Source organism: Ailuropoda melanoleuca, chromosome 4 (genome assembly GCF_002007445.2).
Source record: "Ailuropoda melanoleuca isolate Jingjing chromosome 4, ASM200744v2, whole genome shotgun sequence".
NCBI classification, from domain to species: Eukaryota; Metazoa; Chordata; class Mammalia; order Carnivora; family Ursidae; genus Ailuropoda; species Ailuropoda melanoleuca.
Window position 1 is genome coordinate 11,169,343 of NC_048221.1, and position 20,455 is coordinate 11,189,797.

The following is a 20,455-nucleotide window of genomic DNA, read 5'->3' on the forward strand; positions in this document are numbered from 1 at the left end:
AGACACGTCCATCACCCCTAAAGGCAGCCCTGTCCCCAAGGGCAGCCACTCCCCAGGCCCCTCCCCCAGCCCCTGGCAGCCACCAATCTGCTTTCTGCCTCTGTGGATTTGCCTGTTGTAAACATTTTGTGTACATGGAGTTGGACAGTGTGGGGCCTTTTGTGTCTGGCTTTTTTTCCCTCAGCATAATGTTTTTGAGGTTCCTCCCTGTACCATCATTCTTTCTCATGGCTGACTAATATTCCATTGAATGGCTATACCATATTTGCTTATCCATTCATCCATTAATACATTAGATGATTTTTAAATGCTGAAAGAGGAAGAGGGGATGGAGGCTGAGAAGTACCGTTAGTGAGAAAGAAGAAGCATGAAGAGCCAAGGGGGCAAGTTGAATGACTGGCCAGAGCCTGGCCTGGTGGGCGTAGATAGGCCCCTGGGGACAGGAACTGCGGCTGCTCTGCCCGTCCCATTTCTGGATACAGCTCTCCCAGGGAGGGAGTACCTGCCCATCTTAGGGTGACTTGCTGGAGGCTTTCTAGAGGAAGACCTGACGTTAGAACCCAGGTCGGAATGACTCCAGGCCACACAGAGCTTGAGGGGTGGGGCGGGACTTGGGATTGGGCAGCAAAAAGGATGAAAGTTGCACAAGAAGGGGCACAGCCTGATTCACAGTGAGTGTGCTGAGTCAACAGGCCCTAGGGCAGGTGCAGCTTCAGTCCCTCCCCATGCCCATCACCCCAGGAGGAAATCCAAGCCCCCCCCCCACCCCTGGCTTTGCTTTCAGAGCCCTTAGCCTGTCCATACCCTCTCCAGCCCTTCCCCCCCCACCAATTACAATGAGTCACTGCCTCCTCACCCAGCAGGCCTTGCACCCCCATGGCCTTTGCCCAGGTTCTTCCCTCTGCTGGGACGCCCAGCGAGTTAAAAGGACCCTTTTGCTTCCTCCCCCAGCAGGAACTCACAGCAAATGCGTTCTCTTCAAAAATGTATTTTCTTCTAGTTACAGGGAATGCTCTGCTATTTGCCACCCATGCCACCCCTTTGCCCATGCTGGTCCTGGTCCCTCTTTCTAGCATGCCTTCCAAACCCCCCCCCAATTCCTGTACCTGGGGAACTCCCATTTATTCCTCAAGTCTCCAGCTCCAGGGGCGCCTGGGTGGCTCAGTCAGTTAAACGTCTGCCTCAGGCTCAAGTCAGGATCCCGGGGTCCTGGGATCCAGCCACGTGGCGGGCTCCCTGCTCAGCCAGGAGTCTGCTTCTCCCTCTGTCACCACCGGCACCCTCACCTCTGCTCATGCTTGCTCTCTCTCTTTTCTCTGAAATAAATAACTAAAAGTGTTTAAAAAAAAAAAAAAGAAAAAGATGGGGCGCCTGGGTGGCTCAGCGGTTAAGCGTCTGCCTTCGGCTCAGGGCGTGAACCCGGCGTTATGGGATCGAGCCCCACATCAGGCTCCTCTGCTGAGAGCCTGCTTCTTTCTCTCCCACTCCCCCTGCTGTGTTCCCTCTCTCGCTGGCTGTCTCTCTCTGTCAAATAAATAAAATCTTTAAAAAAAAAAGAAAAGAAAAAGAAAGTTTCCAGCTTCAGGAAGCCCTCTCTGCCCCTCCAGGCAGAGGGGCCCCCTGGGCCTTCCCAGCACCCTCCTTCTCTACCAGCCTTATCCATAAGTGGCTGGGATATCTGTGTCCTGCTCTGTTTCCTCACCTAGACCAGGAGCTTCGCAGGAACCAGGCATCACACAGCATGGTGTGGACACAGAAGGGGTAACATGGGAGGGTTTGGTGACTCAGGAATTGGGTGAAGGAGTTAGGATGCCCAGCCCAGAAGGGCTGCCACAGGGGGACCCAGACCACTTTCTTCAGTACCATTCTGGAGGTCTGGGGGGTCCATAAATGGGTTTGGGGGTCCAGGGGCAAAGGTAGGGGCTTTAGGAGGTGGGCTAGCTCTAACCCTGACCCATCTGAGAAAGGACTTTTTGCTGGAATGGATGTCCTAAGAGCTGCTGAGCTCCCCGTCAGAAGGAGCAACCAAGGAACCTAGACCCACATTTTGCTAGACAGGAAGTCTAGAGCCTGTGACTCTGCTGATCTGGTGGCTTCCAGTCTGTGGCAAACAGAGACAGAGAGGGAGCAATAATAGTAAAAACACAGGTGAGGCCAGCATGGGGGGTAGAGTGGGCACAAAAGAAAGAAAGTCTACAGAGTGCCTACTGTGTGTTGGTCCCTTTCTGAAGTCCCCATGTCTCAGCCACCAGAACATGGATTCCTGGCTCCAGCTTCCTGCCACCCTCCAGCCACAGTGGCAGATCCAGACCAAGGTGTCAGGATCCTTGGGGGACAGGATAGTCTGGAGCGACCATTCCCACAGCCTTGCAGTGGGCTGCCACACAGTTCCCAACGCGGTGGGGGTAGGGGTGAGCTGGAGCCCTCTCCCCTGCCCCTGCCGGCCGCCTTGGCCCAGGACTGCATTTCTCTTCAATGAGCTCAGTCCCCGGGGACACAGGACCTGGGGCCAGGCCAAGATACAGCTGCCGGGCCCAGGGCCGATGACCAGGAACCTGAGAACGTGCCCTCGGCTTCTCCTCCCGGGACCACAGTCCCACCCTCGGCACCAAAACTGGGACCAGGGCCTTATGCCCAGGCAGTGGGCCATGGGAGTCCGACAAGAACCAGCAGGGGTGAGGGCTGCTGGGTGTGCGCCCTGGGCAAAAGTGGGAAGGGTGGACTCCAGGGGCCGTTGGCTATAGACCCAACTAGTTCTTTTGGCCACTGCCTCCCTAGGGTCCTCTCATGTTCCAACCCTCTATGGCTCCCCAGTGCCCAGAGTGACACCGTCCTCGCCTTACCAGGTTCACTTCTGTCTCCCAGACTTCCCAGTCTTGGCACAGGTTGCATCCACTGGAGGGAGCACCTTTCTCATACCCTGAAGGCTTCTTTCACCTGGCAGTTCACTCGGACCCTCCAGCTCTTCTCACCTTCATTCATTCATTCAACAAACATTACTGATTGCCTACTTGGTGCCAGGCCCTTTTAGAGCCAGAGGTGACAAAGACAGAGCTGTTCCCTGCCCCGATGGGGGAGCCAGACCAGAAACAAGAAGGCAGACAAATAAGAATCATTGAGAGTGACATAAGGGAAGGAGAGATTTAAGTGTCAGGGGCAGGACAGGCCTCACTGATTTGGGGGACATTACAACTGAGACCTGAAAGAGGAGGAGTCAAGCAGGAGCAAACAGCCAGTGGAGGGGGGTGCCAGGTAGAGGGAATGGCAAGTGCAAAGGCCCAGAGGAGAAAGGGGCAAGTGGATGACAGGAACAGTGACGAAGCCAGGGTGCCGGGCACAGAGTGAGCGAGGGGTGGGAGGTGGAGGAAGGTGATGCGGGCCAAGTCTCAAGGGGACACAGGGTCTGGGATTCTATCACAAGCATGGTGGCTGCCACTGGAGGGTTTTAGTGCAGAGAAGCTGATCTGACTGAGGTTGGAGAAGACCACTCTGGAAGCTCTGCCTTCTTCTCTCGCAGGAAGTCGTCCCTGAGGCTTCACACAGTCTCCTCTGGGCTCCCATGGCCTCTTCACTCCATGTGATCCTTACTGCCACACCCCCCCCCCCGCTGAATCCCCAGTGTCTAGCATAGATCTATTTCACAGTAGGTCGAATGAATGGCTATACCAAGCAGATCTCAGTGCAGAGCAGGACCCAGGAGCTGGGACATGAATGTGCCCGGTGCCATCCCTTGAGCCCATTAGATCAGGGCTAGGTCAGAGGCAGGGATGGGGGCTGGTGGGGCTTCTCGGAGGAGGAGAGGGGGTGAGAACTGTATATGGAAGAGAGTGAAGAGAAGGGAACTCATTACAATTGAGAAGCTATGGGCTCTGCAGCTCTGGACAAGCGAAAGGAGAGGCCCCCCCCCCCCCGCCCCACGCCTTCTGGAGGTGGTGGTTTCCCTGTCTTAGGACCCTCCATTGGGTGGGACATCCACTGGATGTCTTGGCCTCACAGATTCTGGGCTCAGACCACTCTAATCTTCCATGTCCGTGACCTTGCCCCAGACCCCATCTCCTCCTGCTCAAGTCTGAACCATGATGCTCTCATGTCCCCTGCCTGTCCTTGAAGCTTGTCCTCCTTCCTGTAGGTGTGGTATCTGTCCTAGAAAAGCGGAGTGCATCCCCAGGGCTTTCCATTACCTGTTCCCTTGGCCACAGGCTGAGGTCTCTTCCATGATAAAGCGAAGTTCGCAGGAATCCACAGCAAATGCTCATCTCACATTCCCCCACCCCCGTGACTCTCTCCCCTGCTTCTCTGCACATGCCTAGCTTCATTCTTCCCTTTTTCCACTCCACTCCGTGCCCCCAGAGGCTGACCTCTACAGACGGCATCAATGGACAGCCTTGTCCTCTGGGTTCCAGGTGGGTTTGGCCAATGGGAGGCACTGGCAGAAGATGAAGCCAAGGGAGAGAATGGGATATTAATCCTCCTGCATCCCTTCCCATGGCGTCGCCTCTGGTGGTTGTATCCCTTGACCAAAGGCCCTGTGCACGTAAATCTATCCCTGGACTCTAACATTCTTCTTTCCCTTTGTCTGGTCAGGGGGACCAGGAGATGGTAATGGCTCTCCATGGGTGCTCGCCCTTTTGGTTTCCCCAAACGCTGCCCACTGTATATGCCCTGTAGCAAACCTACCTCAAATTACCCCACTTGAAGGTGCCACTTATTTCCTCTAGGCTCCCAGCTGGGGTCCCCATGCTTCCCTCCTCACTCCTGCTTAAGGGTGCTCAGAACATTCAAGTACTGCGTCCTTAGCCTCCACTCTCAGATTCCCTCCCTCACGAGATGTGCATGGCTCAGTCCTCTCGATCTGTCAGCAGCTAGTGACTCCATGGGCTGTGCCCCTCCTCCTTGACACTCACCACCACCACCACCACTGCTGCTGGGGCACCACGCTTGCCTTCTTCCCCTCCTAACTCTGTGGTTTCTCTGCTTTGCCTGTCCCTTAGATGTTGGGGCCCCAAGGGCTCAGTCTCCAGTCTTGCTGTCTGCTGTATTCTGGGGAGACTTCATCCTCTCCCAGCTTCGGCATCCCTCTGCCCCACCACACAGAGACGGTCGTTTGGCCATCTTTGTCTTTAATCCGCAGATGCGTCTGGGTGCTTGCCGCAGGGACTCAGGCCCCTTCGACTGAACATGACCCAAACCTGCTTCTGGTCCTCCCTTCATATCTGCTCCTCACCCAGAGCCTTGGATTTAGGCCTCATCCTTTATTGCGGGAACCATGCGCATCCTCCTTCCAGGCCTCCTGACCCTCAGTCTTCCCCCTCTGGTCCTTCCCCCTCACCAGCGCGCCCACGTAAGATTCCAAACACAGAGATCTGTCGGGAACCCTCCCCTGCTCCTGGCCCGATGTTCGAAGCCCTTTGTAATCTCACGTCTTCCTATCCAAAACTTTCCCCCCAGTCTCGTGGAGCACAATCAGCTGTGCGTGGAGGCTTGCGTGGGTTGGAGCACATCCTTGTACGGTTTAGCTCCAAGGCTGCCTCCTCCAGGGAGCCTTCCCTCCCACTCCTCAAGTACGCAGCCAGTTCCTTATTCCCCTCGAGCCTGAGCCCGGCTGCGTCTCCCTCGCCCCTCTGGTCTTAGAGCTGCTAGTAGGGACAAATGAACGAGTGAATAACTGACTGACTGAATGAATGAATGAAGGAGTGGTGAAAGGTGATCTGGAGGAAGCTCAGAGCAAGGAGAGGGAGTTGCCGGGCCTGGGAGGGGCCTCAGCCGGAGCCACCCCCCTCCCAGCCCTCGGGTCCCTTCCCTTCTCCCGCTCGAATGGTAGCGCGCGCGGAGCCCCCCGGTCCAGGAGAAAGGCGCTCCCGGATTGGCTCAGGCTGGGAGAGGCGGGCTTCAGCCGGGCCACGAGTCTCTATTGGCTCACCATCCAGGACTCCGTCCAATCACCGCGAAGAATTCCCCCCTCCACCCCCAGACTCTGATTCCCTCCCGCCTGCGGCAGAGGCGGCGGAAGACGGCGCCTTCTGGTTGCCCTGGCAACCGTCAGCGGACCCGTCGCCCCGGCAACTGTCCGAGGCCTCCTGTCAGCCTTCGCCTGGGCCCCTTCAATCACCCAGACAACCGCTACCCGTTCCGGTCAACCATCAGCCCTCTCCCCGTCACCCTGGCAACCGTCGCCAGACCCACCGCCCCATGGACACAACGTCCTCATCCTGCCCGCAGGCCTCCTGGCCCCAGGCTCCGAGATCGCGGGGTCCCCTTCCCCTCCGGCCCATCTCCTCGCCCCTAGGGGGCACTGCTCCCACCCTGGCAGGGGTGGTGGGGGCCCCGGGGCGGGTCGGGCGCTGGGGGTCCCGGCTCCCGTCGGGTCTAAGGGGCCGCCCCGTGCTGAGGCTGTGCATAGCCCCCTGCCTGTCACCCCGCTCGCTCTCTTGCATGGGACTGTCCAGCCACAACAGGGAGCTTTTCAAAATGCAAGCCATGTCCCTCCCCTGCTGAAAACCCTCCCCTGGCTCCCCTTGAGAATTGAATCCAAAGTCGTGGCAGCCCCTGGCGGTCTGGCTGTGTGGCCTCTTCTCCTCCTTCGCTCTGCCCTAGCAGCCGCTAATCCCCACGTTGTTACTCCAGTAGCCCAAGCTTATTTCTGCCTCCGACATTCCTACTTATGCTCAGAAGTGCGTCCCCCAGCGAGGGAAGCCTTTTCCGAGCCGTCATACACTCACATAGCTCTCTGCACCTGTTCTCTGCTAACTCCACAACGAGGGCCTAGATCAGTGCCTGACACACGATGAGTGGAAGGATGTTACGTTGGAGACAAGAGAGGACAGAGGGGGATGACCAGCAGGCAGGCGTTAGCCAGGCTGGCCCATCCCAGGAATAAAAGAATGTATTTCTGAGACTGCTGGTCCCCAGAGAGATTCACCATGCAGCAGGTCATGGCACTGTCCCCAAAGGCCAGGCAAAGGCTGGGGAGATGGAGGTGCTGTCACCAGCCTAGGGCTGGATGGTTCGCCCTCTACTTGTACCACCCTCTTCTGGAGGCTGGAGCCAGAGGACCCCAGAAAGAATCAGCAGAAACTGTGGTTCATTTAGAGAAGATTCCAGGAGCTGGAGAGGCAGGCCTCAGTCCTCAGATGATCCTTCGGGGAGCTGGTCCCTTCCTGTGCCAGTCCAGAATCTCACACACCCATCCTAACAGAGCCTAGAGCTGTTTTTCCATGGATCGGAGACAGGGGTCCCAGGGATCCTTCGCAGGCCACAGCAAGAGAACTTGACCTTACGAGGCCTGGAGTCACAACTGGGAGGAAGACCGTGGGAGCTGTTCAGGGCCAGGCTAGACAGGACTCTAGACACCCAGCTGCTTGCACATGAGGGCCCTCCCTGGGGGAGCAGGTCAGGAGCCAGGTGTGGATACCCCTAGTCTAGGAGCACCCTCCTCAGCACTGTCCAACTGAATGCTTTCCACTGATGTGGCAATTGAGCCCTTGGAGTATAGCCAGAGTGGCTGAGGAACTGAATTTTTAATTGATTTTAATTACTTTGCATGTAAACTGAAGCAGCCAGATGTGGCTGCCAGTACCCTGTTGGACGCAGCAGCATTTAGCTGAAGACTTGGACTGGAGAGGAAAGCCAGGGACAGGAAGGTCAGGGTCTGGGGTTGGTGCTGCTCTGGGGGCTGACTTTGGCAAGAAGAGTAAGGCCCCAGGGGAGGGGAGAGGTAGGACATTCTGCACCTAGCTCCAGAGAAGAGCTGGACCTGGTTCTCCAGGGTTGAAGGGCTTGTTCACCTGCACACACACTCACACCTGTGTGTGAGCCCACAGGCTGGTGCGCCTGAAGGCATCCACAGATACCCTTGTGTGCGGCCTAGGAGTTCCACGCCTGCGCACGATTCGGGAGCCCACCCTTGTATGTACGTTGTGTGGACTCCTACGCGCACACAAGCCAGCGAGCAAGGGCCACTAGTCCAGCAGGTCTCGCAAGAAGGCCCACATGTACTCGTGCATCTCCTCAGGGTTGCTCTGTGGGATCCAGTGCCCCACACCTGGCAGGATGTGGGCCTCCAGCCGGCCGGGCACAAAGCGACTGCTGATGGCTCCCACCAGCCCCTGCTCGAAGTAGGTGTCCTTCTCTCCCCACAGCAGCAGCGTGGGTGTGGCCAGCTCCTGGGGCTCCAGGGGGAAGTTCCTATGGCCAAGACACAGACAGACAGAAGAATCACCACTCCAACTCCCTGCCCCCACAACTCTCCTGAGCTTTCCCCCCTGGGTCTGCTCTCACCTGAAGAGGTTTCGGTAATAGTTGAGGGGCCCCGTGAGACCACCGGGCTGTGAGAAGTCATAAAGGAAGGCCTCGAGCTCGCTGGGGGTTAAGTGTGGGATGCCTCTCTTGCGGTGTGTGAGGGTGGTCTTCAGGATCTGGGTACACAACAGGACTGTGGTTTCAGTGCCCAGTCTGCCCAGGCCCAACCCGCTACCCTCCACCTACGGCCGGCCTTCGCCCCACTGCACCTGGAAGTCAGACATGGACAGTAGTTTCTCAGGCAGCCAGGGAAGCTGGAACAGGAAAATGTAGTTGGAACGGAAGAACTGGCCGATGTGGCGTATAGAGTAGTCTGGGGGCAGGGGAAAGGCAGATGTGAGGCCTGGGCCTGAGGTGGCCCCACACCCCTGCACTCCTACAGGCACCCAGGTCAGGCACACAGGATGCGCCAACACTCAGGAATGTCATCGCTGTCTGCCAGAGCCCGTGAGGACTCTCGACACTCCTCTGGGCCTGGAAGCAGCTTCTCCCCGCCCCCCCCCCCCCCCCCCCCNAGTTGTCATTGTACCCACAGAATGCGGGCACCTCCCTCTGCAGCTCCCAGGGGCCCCCAGAGCCACTGGTGTGCTTCCCCTGCCCAGGCCTGGATGCATTTCAGTATTTATTGAGCACCTACTGGGTACCAGGGCCCGTTTAAAACCCTGGAGACACAGCAGTAAACAGAACAGACAAAACTCCCTTGCCCCTGGGGAGCTGACAGTCTACAGACAGAGACAGACAAGAAAAAATAACCAAGAGGGAGGGAGAGAGGGAGAGAGAGGGAGACAGAGAGAAAGAGAAAAAAGGTAAGAGAGGCCATGTCACTATGTCACTTCGGCTGTGACAGTGGGAAAGAGGATCAGGTGAGGTGACAGACATCTCATGCTATTGTAGTTGCTTACTTATCTATACCTTCCTTGCCAGAAGAAAGGCATTTAACCTCTCTTGCCTCAGTTTCCCCCAACTGCACCACGAAGATAATAACACTTTCATATGCTCAGGAGGCTTGTGTCGGTTACTGTATGCAAGCTCCTTGTCAGAACAATGGTTACCTGTAAGTGCTTAAAACATATGAGTCACTCCTAAATGTACTGTCACTGACTGTAGATTGGGAGGGTCATGTGTGTCCCCAGGCCCTGAAGTGTTGACTGGTGGACCAGGAGGTGAAAACACAAACACAGGCTCCTCCACACAGGCATATCCCAGTGCCCTGGACTCCCCAACACACCTTGGTACACAGACATGGGGGCAGCACTGACAATTACCATCCGCTCGACCAGGGATGGGTAGTAGATGGAGAAATTCCAGGCAAGGAGCGCACCCCAGTCATGGGCCACCAGGATACACTTGGAATAACCTGGGGGGCCAGAGGAACTGGTGTAAGTAAGATACCAGGGAGAGGTGAGGCAGGGTGAGGGAGGCCAGGCCTGGAATGTGGGTACCCCACCCAGGCCCAGGATGACATCCTGGATGTCCGTCATCAGTAGGTCCGTGGTGTAACAGTCTACATCCCGAGGGGCATCTGAGGAGCCGTATCCCCGTAGGTCCACAGCCACCACGTGGAAGCGGCTCTGGAACTCCCAAAGCTGGTAGCGCCAGGAGAACCTGTCAGGCGGGTGGGGAGGGAGGCTGTCAGGGTCCCCAGGCTTTGCCTCTGCACTACACCCAGCAGGGGCCTTCCGGGGGCCCCACCTTCCTGCCCTGGGCTTCCCAGAAAGGAAGATGGGGGAGCCCCAGGCCTAGGGCAAGGTCAGCTGCACCCTGGATCCAAGACCGCTTTGTCCCATCCTGTCAGGGCCTCCTCCTGTACACAGACCCCTGTCCTCCAGCACCCCATCTGTACACTTTGGGCCCTCAATCTATCCAGCCCAAGTGTCCACCTCCTGGATGCCCTGGTGGTCCAAGTTCCACTTCCAGCTCCACCTCCAGCCTTGTGTGCCCTGGGACCCTGGGCTTCAGACCTACCAGTTCTCTGGGAAGCCGTGCAGAAACAGCATGAGGGTCCCATTGCCACGTCCAGCGGAGACATAGTGCAGGCGCAAGCCCGAGCTCTGCGGGAGGGCACCGTCTGAGACCTGGGGAACCCTTCCTCGCTAGGCTTGAACACCCCGGCCACGTGCAGACCCAGATTTGGATTCAACCAGTTGCTGTCTGCTCACCCTGCCCGCCCCAGCCCCACAGGCCCGACCTCCCGGGCTGCTCTACCCCCCAAGCCCCCACGGCCACACCCCCTCCCCCCGCCCCGGGGCGCGCGTGCGCTCACCTTGAGGGTCAGGAAGCAGTGTTCGCCCAGCGTGGGGTCGCTCAAACAGGCGGGCGGGGTGCTCCGGGGGCGCCCGCAGCAGCCGCGCCGGGGCCGGCACAGCACGTGTGTGAACGCGATGCAGCCATAGACGGCGGCGGCCACCAGCGCCGCGGAGAACACGAGGCTCCACATGAAGGCGCGCAGCAGCTTCAGAGTGAGGCGCGACGGCGCCAGTAGCGCTGTCACCACCAGCTCGGGCATGTCGCCGCGACCTGGGACGACTTCGGCGCTGCCTTTGGGGGTGTGGGCGGGGGGCGCAAGCAGCCGCACCGCGGCGGGACCCGGGCTGGGGAGCCCACCGCCTTTGGTCTGGGGCCCCTCCGTGCCTTCGGGGCTTGAGGAACGCTCCGGGAGAAGAGGCGGGAGGCTTAGACCGAAACCGCCGCCGCACACGACTCACCTAAGTGCCAGGTAGACACCTGGGCACGACGGCGACAGGGAACAGGATGGGTGCGGGGATGGAGCCTGCGAGGACCAGGCTTCGGTGGCTGGGGAGGAGCCTTGGGGAGAGGAGGAGAACTGCGGGCAGGGCCTAGGCAGGCTTGGGCGGGGCTTAAGGAGGGGGCGGGGTCTAGTAGGACTCCCGCCGCGGGTGGGTGGGGATCTGAAGTGTAGGGGGAGATTGATAGGTGGACTAACGAAGGCGGGGGGTGGGGGTGGGGTACCTGGGTGAGATGGGCGGAGCGTGGAGCGAAGGGGCGGGGCAACGCAGGGTAGGTGCGGCCTGCGAGCCAGAAACTTGACCCCAACTTGGCCTTGAAGCGACGCAGGAGTGCGGCGTGGCTTAAAGGCTGGGCGGGGAGAGGGTAGGGCTTAGATGGAGCGGGGCCTTGAAGTTGGGCGGGAGAAGGCCCGAAGCTGGGCCCTAAGGTTTGGGTGCGAGGGCTGAGCCAGTAAGCTGGGGGTCGGCCTGAGTCCGGGCCAATGAGACGGGGGGCGGGGCCGGAACCTAATATGGCGGGGGGGGGGGGGCNCGGAACCTAATATGGCGGGGAGGGCGGGCCCGGAAGCGGAAGGAGGGGGACAGGTAGTACCTTGGCTGGGATTAGTAGGGAGGCGCTGGTGGTCGCTGCAAGCAGAGGAGGCCTGGGGGGGCCCTTGCCGCCGCCTTCCGAGAGCTCCCCTTCCTGGAGCGCGCAACCCTGTCCTTGGCCTGGATGGGAGAGACCTAGCAGCACCCTCACCCGGGCCTGGTTCCAACGGCGGGTCCAGTGGCCTCGACCCAGCGCCAGCCTCCAGTTAGTCCAGCGGGCCCGTCATCGGCCCGCCCCTGCACGGCTGTGATTGGAAGGCGGTGGTTATTGACGTGCGGGCGACAGGCCTCGCCCGGCAGCCAATCGGCAGGTGTTGAGGCCCAGGGTTCCGCCGGTGCCGACCAACGAAGACCCGGAGACAGACTTCTTGAAGACAGGCCCGGCCCGGCAGACGGAGGACCGGGCCGGTTGAGCCGCTGGAGCTCTGTCTGNGACAGACTTCTAGAAGACAGGCCCGGCCCGGCAGACGGAGGACCGGGCCGGTTGAGCCGCTGGAGCTCTGTCTGAAAGAGGAAGTGGGTCAGGGTCGGGCGACAGGCCCAAGGCCAGCTTCCTCCTCCTGTTTTGCAACCTTCCCCCAAGATCCTGAACATTTCAGGGTCACTCATCGTTTAACCTGTATAACACCCCTATTAAGTGTAGGCACTATTATCACATCCCTGTATTACAGACCACGAACCTGAAACTCGGGAATTAAGTCATTTGCCTAAAGCCACACAGCTTGCTGAACAGGATTTACAGAAAAAAGCAACAATCTCGGGCTCCACCTCTCCTTCCGCCCGGAGGCAGCCATCAGAATGCTTTTAGCTTTCTTCTGGTGGTTATCCAGGTAACTCTCAATGCGCTTGTGTGGCTATTTCTTGATGACCAATTTGGGGCATTAAGCATTGCATCGACTCCGTCGTCACCACTGGACAGGCCCTACCCGTTTTTAGTTTTCCTATTGGTTTCCTTTAACTGTAAGCACTCCGCTCATTGTTTTTGTCACCTCCCACTGCTAACCTTACCTTTGCATTGTTCTGGCTGCTAAACATTACACTGTCCTGGGACCATAATTAAGTCTGTGGGCTCCTACGTAAAAGGGAATAGTGGCTTATGTGGTTCCGCCTCAGTAAACAACGTATCTCAGTGTCGGTAGACGGCTATGATTACACGGCTGGTATTGTACAAAGGTTTATTCCCTCTGTACTTAGTACCTTTCTTTTCTTGCACTATTAGCCTGTATCAAAGCTTTGGTTTCTTTTACACTTTCCATCAAATCCGTTCTCCAACCACTGGATGATCCCGGTATCCCTCCCAAGTCCTCTAATCTGGCTGCATGGCTAGTGGGTGTCTGGGGATCTCCCTTCTTTCTCTGCTACACAAAACTGACTCTCACCATCCCCCCACCCCCAGCTCTACCCTCAAACAAAAAGACAGCGGTAGTCACAGGGTGGTAATTTTATATTCAGTACAAATGTTTATTTTTGCAATGAGAACTGCACAAAAAAAAAAAAAAACCTTTAGTATATAAGTGAAAAGTCTACGAATTCCCTTCTACAAATGTCTAAAGTGTTTAATACAAGTCTCAGATTCACTGACATAATTATTGGCCAAGCGATCCGTGCATACAGTACAGTGGGGGCTTGTACACACCTCTTACTCTTGTATAGGACTAAGATTTCTAGTACTGTGGGAGGGAGTGGGAAATGGCCAGAGAAATTAAATAGATCAAGTTCTAATTACAACCCAGTTAGAGAAACACCCATCAGGAAGGTGTGGAGAGGGCCATGGCAGAGTTCTATCTTTAGAAGGAAGGTGCAGACAAAACCATTTCTCCAGCTAAACAGTCGGACCTGGCCTGGGGAAGTTACTGAACAAAACAGAGAACAGAAATGAGGGGGCGGGATGAGATGGAAGAAACCCCAAAGAACCAAAATCTAAGTCCCACTTGAACCAGCAAAGTGACACGAGGAAGTGCCTGCTGGGGGTCAGGGGCAGGGGCAGAGAGGCAACTGGGGGCCTCTGGCTAGATGCCTGAACTATACCCTTGCCAGGAGGTTTCACAGATCCCAAACACAAGATCATACAAGGGCTTTTCTGGTTGAAAAACAAAGGGGGATAAGGGTTAATAAACAGTGCTAGAAATGCTTCAGTTTGTGTCTCTGCACACATAAATGATACACTTTCATCTTACATCCCGGGGCCACTTTTGAGTGCTGCCCTTGCCTTGTGCATGCTGGCGGGCACACCAGCAGCCACACGGCAGGCTCTCTTGGGTAGGAATGTGCGTGTGCCTTCATGCATGGGAGGTGAGGATCCTGGCTGAGGGGGTGCGGTGTACACTTATCTAGGAACATCTGGTTAACCCTGAGCTTAAATGAAAGGAGTAGTTAAGGTAGAGGCAGACAAGGTGGGAGAAGCAGCCCAAGTCCTCTGGTGAGTGGGGGACCAGGATGGAGGAGGGCGAGAGGGAAGAATACTGTCTGGAGTTTGGCCAGGTTCTGCTGGAGCACGTTACCCACCTAGAAGGCCAGGGTCCACAGGAAGAATGGGTACCTGGGCTCCCTGTCACAGCTTCAGCTTGGTCACGGGAGACGGGTTAGGTTGCCCCTGATGCTAATTCTTGTACAGAGATGGTCGGGGATCCAGAGGGGCCCCTGGGCCTAGCCTAGGCAACAGGTGGTTCAAAAAGAAATGTCAGGAAGACGCCAGCATTAAAAAAGAGAGATGTGTTTATTCCATGATCAGTACAGACCAAATGCATATTCACCGTATGAAAGTCAAACCAGTCAGTGACTCCAGAGTTTGGCCAACACTGAGGCACCAGCGTCGTGGTGTAGAGTGGGTTCCNGTAGTCTGTGGCCCCCCAGCCCCCGGTGCCTGCCTCGTCCCCTGGCCCTTCCTTTCCTGGTAAAAAAAAAAAAAAAAAACAAAAAAAAAAAAACCAAAAAAACCAACTCAAACAGATCTGACGTTAAAAACAAACAAGGGGGGGAGGGAAAAGAAAACATGGCTTTATAATTAAAAATAGACTAATAAAGTTTGAAACTGAGTAAAATATAGGCAGTTTTTTTTGTGTTTTGTGTTTTGTTTTGTTTTTTGTGGGGTTTTTTTTTTTTTTTGAGTTTTTTTACACCAGTTTGGTGGAGTCACCAACAAACTTCAAACAAAGATATGCCAACTATGTTCACTACACAGTACAGCCACGGTCACACACTACCCACAGCGCGGTGGCAGCCGCCGCTCAATGAGGAGACGATCACACCATTTCGGAGATAAGCAGTGCCATTGTGTCTGGAGGAGAAGAGAGAATTAAAAATAAAATAGAATCCAACAAAAAATATATATATAGAAAAAAAAAAAACCCAGAAACACAGGTGGGAAGGAACTGACTTTGGTTGGTGGCCTCACTCACTGGGCGAGGCCGGCCCACACACGCACGTGTGACAGTCACCTCGCTCCAAATTGCCATGGACACACACACACCTCCACGGCACTATTCCCTTTTGCACAAGCGAACACTTACAGAGAGCGGCTCTCGATTAAAGGCTTGTGGGGGGAGGGGAGGGGTGGGGTCTGTTCAAGGCAAAGTCAGTGCCAGCAAAGGGGTGGGCCGGCGCCCTCGCCCGCCTCCAGCTCACTTGGGCCTGCCCTGGCCTCCTGGGAGCGGGCGGTGGTGGCTGGGGTGTGGGGGAAGGACTCTTGGTGGGCAGGACGTCACGAACGTCACGTTCTCGGGGACAGAAAACCAGTCACGGTGGCGGCAGCAACAATGTCCTCTGTATACTGTGTAGACATTTGGCGGAGAGCAGGACCTCTGCCCCGCACGCGGGGACACGCGGCTTGGGTCTGGCCGGCACTTGCTCATGGAGAGGCGTGCTCTGAGCTGACGTCCTGTGAGGGGGTGGTGGGTGGCGGGACGTCCAGCTGGCTGTAAGGCAGACAGGCTCTGCGATCCTCAGCTGCCCGTCAGGCCTGCCCCGGGCATAGCATGCAGGAGGGCCAGGCCCGGAGACACCCCCTTGCCGCTGCTACCGCCTCCACTGCCGCCCCTAACACTATGGAGAGTCAACGTTTCGCCAGAAAATCAAAGTCAGAAGTCACCTAGGTGCTCTCAGAAAAGATTTTCTTCAAATATTGACAATAGATCACTCTGGAAATTCATGTCAATGGTAGCTGCCATCTGGATGGGAGAAGAGGGAGGGAGGAAGGCAGTGAGACTAGGTGTCCTACCCTTACTACAGCTTCCAAATCCCCCACCCCCACCCCCAGCACAGGCTAGGCCCTCAGGGCCACACCCAGGAACCTCCCAACACTGGGCCTGAGCCACCTGAGAGACCTCGAGGCCAGCACAGTGCAGACAAGCAGGAGCCCCGTCCTGAGCACCCACCCCACGAGCTTCCCACGCACCCCACCTCTCAGAGAGTGACTGCCCTCACCCCGAGGTTCCCAGTCCGCTTCCCCAGCCCCTCCAAGGGTAGAGCCCCGCCCAGAGGTCCCCTACTCACCGCTTCCCGGCGCCTTCGCTCCTGCTCCCGCTTTCGGGCCAACTCCCTCTGTTGGTCCAGCATGGACTGGGGCTGGGAGCTCTGGGCCTGGGGGGCGGCAGCGGCGGCGGCCACGGCGGCGGCCTGCTGCTGCTGCTGCTGCTCCTGCCGTTGCTGCTGCTGCTGCTCCTGGCGCCGGCGTGCCTCCTCGTGGGCTCGCCGGGCCTGCTCCAGCACATCCTCATCCTCTCGGCTCCTGAGCAGAGCAGAGCAGAGCTGCCGGTCAGCACGGGGGCAGCGCCAGCCCCAGAGGCCCCAGGCTGCCTGTGACCCCAGCCCACCTCATGCGTTCCTGCCGAAGTCGCTCCTTCTCCTTCTCAGCGTGCTCGGCCTGCGCCTTCAGGGCCTTCTCGCGCTCCTCCTTCTCCCTGGCAGCCCGGCGGAACTGCTCGAAGCTGTCACTCGAGGACTTGGCTGTGGAGGACGGGGTGGTGGGATGCTTCTGCACCAAGCTAGCCCAAGAGCCCATGTTCTTGATTTTCAAGTCCTGCCAGGCAGAGAAACCACAGGGTGGCTGAGGGGCCTTTCCGCACCTGGACTCCTCCTGAGAGGCCCAAAGCGTAAGGGCACACCTCCCTCCCCCAAGGTGCCTCCCTGGCATGGGGACACTTGTGGACTCACTGATCCTACCTTTTTGGGTGCAACTGGCGTCTTCGGCTCCTGTTTCTGTTTGTCCTTGTCAGGTGCCCCTGGTGGGGGCGCGTTTTGCTCAGGGGGCCGGATCACAGGCCTCCCGACGTCCACAGGCTTCATCTCAGGCCCTGGAACACAAAGAGCTTGTGGCCCTGGGCCAGGGCCCATTCTCTCCTGCCCCCAAGCCCAGCAGGGTAGAGTCAACCAGCCCACAGAAAGCTCCCCTCCAGTGCAGGCCAGGGGCAGAGAGGACACTCACGTTGGGGCAAGTGAACAGGCGCCTTGATGCTCTCTGGGTGTTTAGGGGGCTCTGGCCGCAGTGAGGGGCTGAAAGGCTCGCTGCGAATGATGGGTGAGTGGATCTTCTCCTCCTTCACCACCACCAGGGGCTGGGGCTGGACCACAGAGGCCGCACGCAGCTCCTGGGATGGCACAGGCACGGTGAACGGTGAGGCAGGTGGGTGCTTCTGGCACCGGCCCGCACCTGGCCCTGGGGGCTGTGGCCCAGCCCTGCCCTTTACCTGCTTCTTAGGCTGAACGTTTTGCTGGGGTGGCGACTGGTGGGTTAGGCTCTGGAACGGTGGCATCTGGGGGGAATGTATCATAAGCGGGGAGGGGGCTTCGCGGAGGTGACCTAGGAGAGGGGACAAGGAGCATGTCAGCAGAACTTGTGTGGCCGCCACTGGCCGGGGCCCACCCAGGCGCCCTCCTAACCTGGGAGGGGGGGGGACCCACACCAGCTGAGCCCCAGGCACATCAGGCCCCGAGCTCAGCGTACAGCAGGGCTTCGTGGAGCCATGAGATCAGTCCTGGCATGTGATGCCCTGTGTGTCAGAATCATCAGGAATCTCTGACAAGTGCAGATCCTGATGTAGTTGGTCACAGGTAAGGTCTGGGCCTGAGTACTTTTTAGAAGTTCTCCAGATGGCCCCATGGCACAGCCTGGGTTAAATACAAGGGACATCAATAGGATGCCTGGGTGCCTCAGTTGGTTAAGCGCCTGCCTTTGGCTCAGGTCATGCATGATCCCAGGGTCCTGGGATTGAGTCCCGCATGGGGCTCCTTGCTCGGCGGGGAGCCTGCTTCTCCTTCTGCCTGCTGCTCCCCCTGCTTGTGTGCATGCACTCTGACAAGTAAATAAATAAAATCTTAAAAAAAAAAAAAAAGGGACATCAATAACCTTACAGAACAGACAGCTTGGGCTCCCAGCTGTCCCTGTACATGGCTTAACCTGCCTGCATGGACGAATCTGGACCAGGATCGGATCCCCAGGAGACCCTCCCCACACAACTTAGTCTGCAAGCCCCACACAAGAAGGATGCCTGGAACTGGCCTGCACCATAGCAGAGCTGGTAGAACAGGTCCTCGGCTTGTGGTTCTTACAGGAATTGGGCCAGCCCACCACCCACCTTCCTCAAACCAAAGGTGGGTGGGTGGGAGAGTGGAGATCCAGGCAGCCACAAAGTCCAAGTTACCTGGCACAAAGCAGGAGGCTGGAAAGCACCATCAGAGCACTTAAGTCTGACACCTCAGCTTCACTGATGAGAAAACAGCCCTAGGTCACAGTCACCAAGTACTGCCTTCGACTCTTCCACCTACTCTAGCATGGAACCACCCTCCTGCTTGAATCCCTGACATGTCTTGGCCAGCTCCAGCATGGGACAAGCCGCACTTGTCCACAAAACAAAGCCACCTCTCTGCAGCGCACTTGCTCCTGGCCCTGAACAACCTAACCCAAGCTCTGCATGGAGCCCTTCCACTGCCCTCCTTCAGATTGGATTCCAGCTGCCATCTGCCAGCAGACACACCGACACCCTCAGTCCTCCACCAGCCCCCTGGGCCTGGCCCAGACCAGGCACAGACCGCAATGCCTCAGGTATGGTGGACCCTCCCTGCCCATCTCTTTAAAGCCAGAGCTTGCTCCTAACCCCAGAAAGGCAGAACAGCTGCTCGGAGACAACATGGTCGTGAAGACCAGCCCACACCTGCACCTGGGTCCCCAGCCCCATGTGGCTGGTTTCACCAGCCTTGGTGTTGGGGGCCCCAGTCCAGGCCTAGGGATCTGCAGGCACATGACTGTGACAGTCTCTCGTCTGGGGTGGCTCCCTCAGCAGCACCTGCTGAGGCTTGACCTGGGTGACGGCAGGCAGATGCTTGGATCTATGACTTGTATCACCTGCCAGCCAGTGGCCTCATCCACCAGCAGCTACAGGGGAGGCCCAGTGGCTCAGGGGTAGTGCCTACAAGCTGGCCAGGTGCCCAGGGATGCACCTCCTTGGAACTCCAACTCGGCTTTGGCCCAAAGTCCCGAGCTGCGCTCCAACCCACGCTGCCCCGTGACCCACCCCAGGCCATAGGAGCTCAGAGGAGGGGGGCATGAGGACTCACAGTGTAGGTCGCCAGAGGGAATTTGCCCCTCTAAGAACTAGCTCCACTGAAGGCATCTATCTCCTGCTCATCAATGCCCCCCCACAGGGAAGCCCGGCCTTCCTTAAGGGTGAAAACAGGCACAGCTACACAGCTAGCTGCCAGGACCAGGACCAGGACCAGCACCAGCCTTTCTCAGGGAGGCCAGCCAGCTGTTCTTGGCTCAGGGCGTCCAATGATCCACTTGGTACCTGGCAGCTTTTGCAAGATCTCGGAGCAGTCACAGCCTAAGATCAACAGCCTTGCTGTTCAATTTGTAGGCGGCACCTGCACTCCCTCAGCAGGCTACATGGTCTGTACTGCCAAGTCCAGGAGCCCCAACCCTGAACCTCACATGTCACACCATGAGGCATTGACTGGAACGATTCCCTCGCTGAGGCCGGCCAGCACATTCTGGTCACAGACACTTAGAAAACAAGTGCCAGGAAAGGCGAGAGGGCGTGGTCTGATCAACACTACCGACAGAAAAAGGACAGCCTGGATCACTGTGGAGACATGGACCAGGGAAAACAGCTCCCGTGTACACCCCAAGCTACCTTTCAGCTTTAGCCCAATTCTCTCCCACAAGGTCCTGACTCCCACCAAGTGAGCCTCACTGAGAGCAGAGCACCTAGTCCTACAGGTTCCCAAAGAGCCCCTTGCTGTCCAGGCCTGCCCCTAGGTCTGCCTGGACCTCACTCCCTACCCTGTTTGTTAAATTAGCTCTGGGTCACCCTCTGATCACCTCCTCCAGGAAGTCTGCCCTGACTTCCAGAAACAGATCAGGTGCCTCCCTGGCTTCCCCTGGCTCCTGGCTTCCCCTGGCTCCTGGCTTCCCCAACTAGAAGGATCATGATGTACTGTAATGCTCTTAACTGTGAGTTCCAAGAGAAGGGCCAGTGGGGACCTTGTTCCCAGTCATCAGGATGCAAGCCAGATAACACTATGTGAAGGACCAATGCCCCCTTTCAGCCACCTCTGCAACCAACCCAGAGCCTTCAAGGTGGGGCTCTGAGCCCATCTCAGCCTGAAGCATGAGCTGACCAGTCTGGCTTCTTAAAGACAAAATTCTGGGCCCAGCACCAGCCTCCCCAGAGCCCAGAGGCAAAAGCCAACTTACCGGTTGAATAGGGGTCCGACTTGTGGTGCCGGGGTGAAGGGTGATGCTGGATGACTTGCTGAGGCTTGGCGGGCTGCGGTGGCGGCGGCTGCTGGCCCGGGGGTGGGTGTGGGGGCTGCTGGCCTGGGGG

The 20,455-nt window shown here is 57.6% G+C and overlaps 2 protein-coding genes across 6 annotated transcripts in view; both read right to left on the reverse strand.

Moving 5' to 3' along the window:
• Positions 1-7,502: 7,502 nt before the first annotated feature.
• EPHX3 (epoxide hydrolase 3) lies at positions 7,503-12,062 on the reverse strand. 5 transcript variants are annotated; one of them, XM_034657937.1, is made up of 10 exons: positions 11,638-12,062; positions 11,269-11,394; positions 11,004-11,103; positions 10,562-10,750; positions 10,264-10,349; positions 9,746-9,903; positions 9,527-9,655; positions 8,508-8,611; positions 8,278-8,414; positions 7,503-8,184 (listed from the first exon to the last, which is right to left on the reverse strand). In XM_034657937.1, exons 4-10 carry the CDS (start codon positions 10,733-10,735, stop codon positions 7,959-7,961), a joined length of 1,014 nt encoding a protein of 337 aa, XP_034513828.1. In that variant the 5' UTR covers positions 10,736-10,750; positions 11,004-11,103; positions 11,269-11,394; positions 11,638-12,062; the 3' UTR covers positions 7,503-7,958. The 5 variants fall into 5 exon arrangements, with proteins under 5 accessions (XP_034513828.1, XP_034513829.1, XP_034513830.1 ...); XM_034657938.1 differs by lacking the exon at positions 11,269-11,394; XM_034657939.1 differs by having other exon boundaries at positions 8,508-8,552; positions 9,564-9,655; positions 10,562-11,103.
• Positions 12,063-14,697: 2,635 nt separating this feature from the next.
• BRD4 (bromodomain containing 4) overlaps positions 14,698-20,455 on the reverse strand; it is an 89,636-nt gene continuing 83,878 nt past the window's right edge. The window contains 7 exon segments of the mRNA XM_034657934.1: positions 14,698-15,802; positions 16,128-16,362; positions 16,448-16,653; positions 16,797-16,927; positions 17,059-17,221; positions 17,321-17,433; positions 20,326-20,455. The exon segment at positions 20,326-20,455 is cut by the window's right edge and continues 104 nt beyond it. Coding sequence (XP_034513825.1) covers positions 15,734-15,802; positions 16,128-16,362; positions 16,448-16,653; positions 16,797-16,927; positions 17,059-17,221; positions 17,321-17,433; positions 20,326-20,455 — 1,047 coding nt within the window. The 3' untranslated portion in view covers positions 14,698-15,733.

What these genes read in the sequence shown, in the direction of transcription:
- EPHX3 (XM_034657936.1), bottom strand. Translation starts at nt 10,804, where the DNA reads ATGCCCGAGCTGGTGGTGACAGCGCTACTGGCGCCGTCGCGCCTCACT. An exon ending in ACTGCTTCCTGACCCTCAAG is followed by an intron (nt 10,350 to 10,561) that starts GTGAGCGCACGC and finishes GCCCTCCCGCAG; the next exon opens with AGCTCGGGCTTGCGCCTGCA. An exon ending in GGATGTCATCCTGGGCCTGG is followed by an intron (nt 9,656 to 9,745) that starts GTGGGGTACCCA and finishes CTGGCCCCCCAG; the next exon opens with GTTATTCCAAGTGTATCCTG.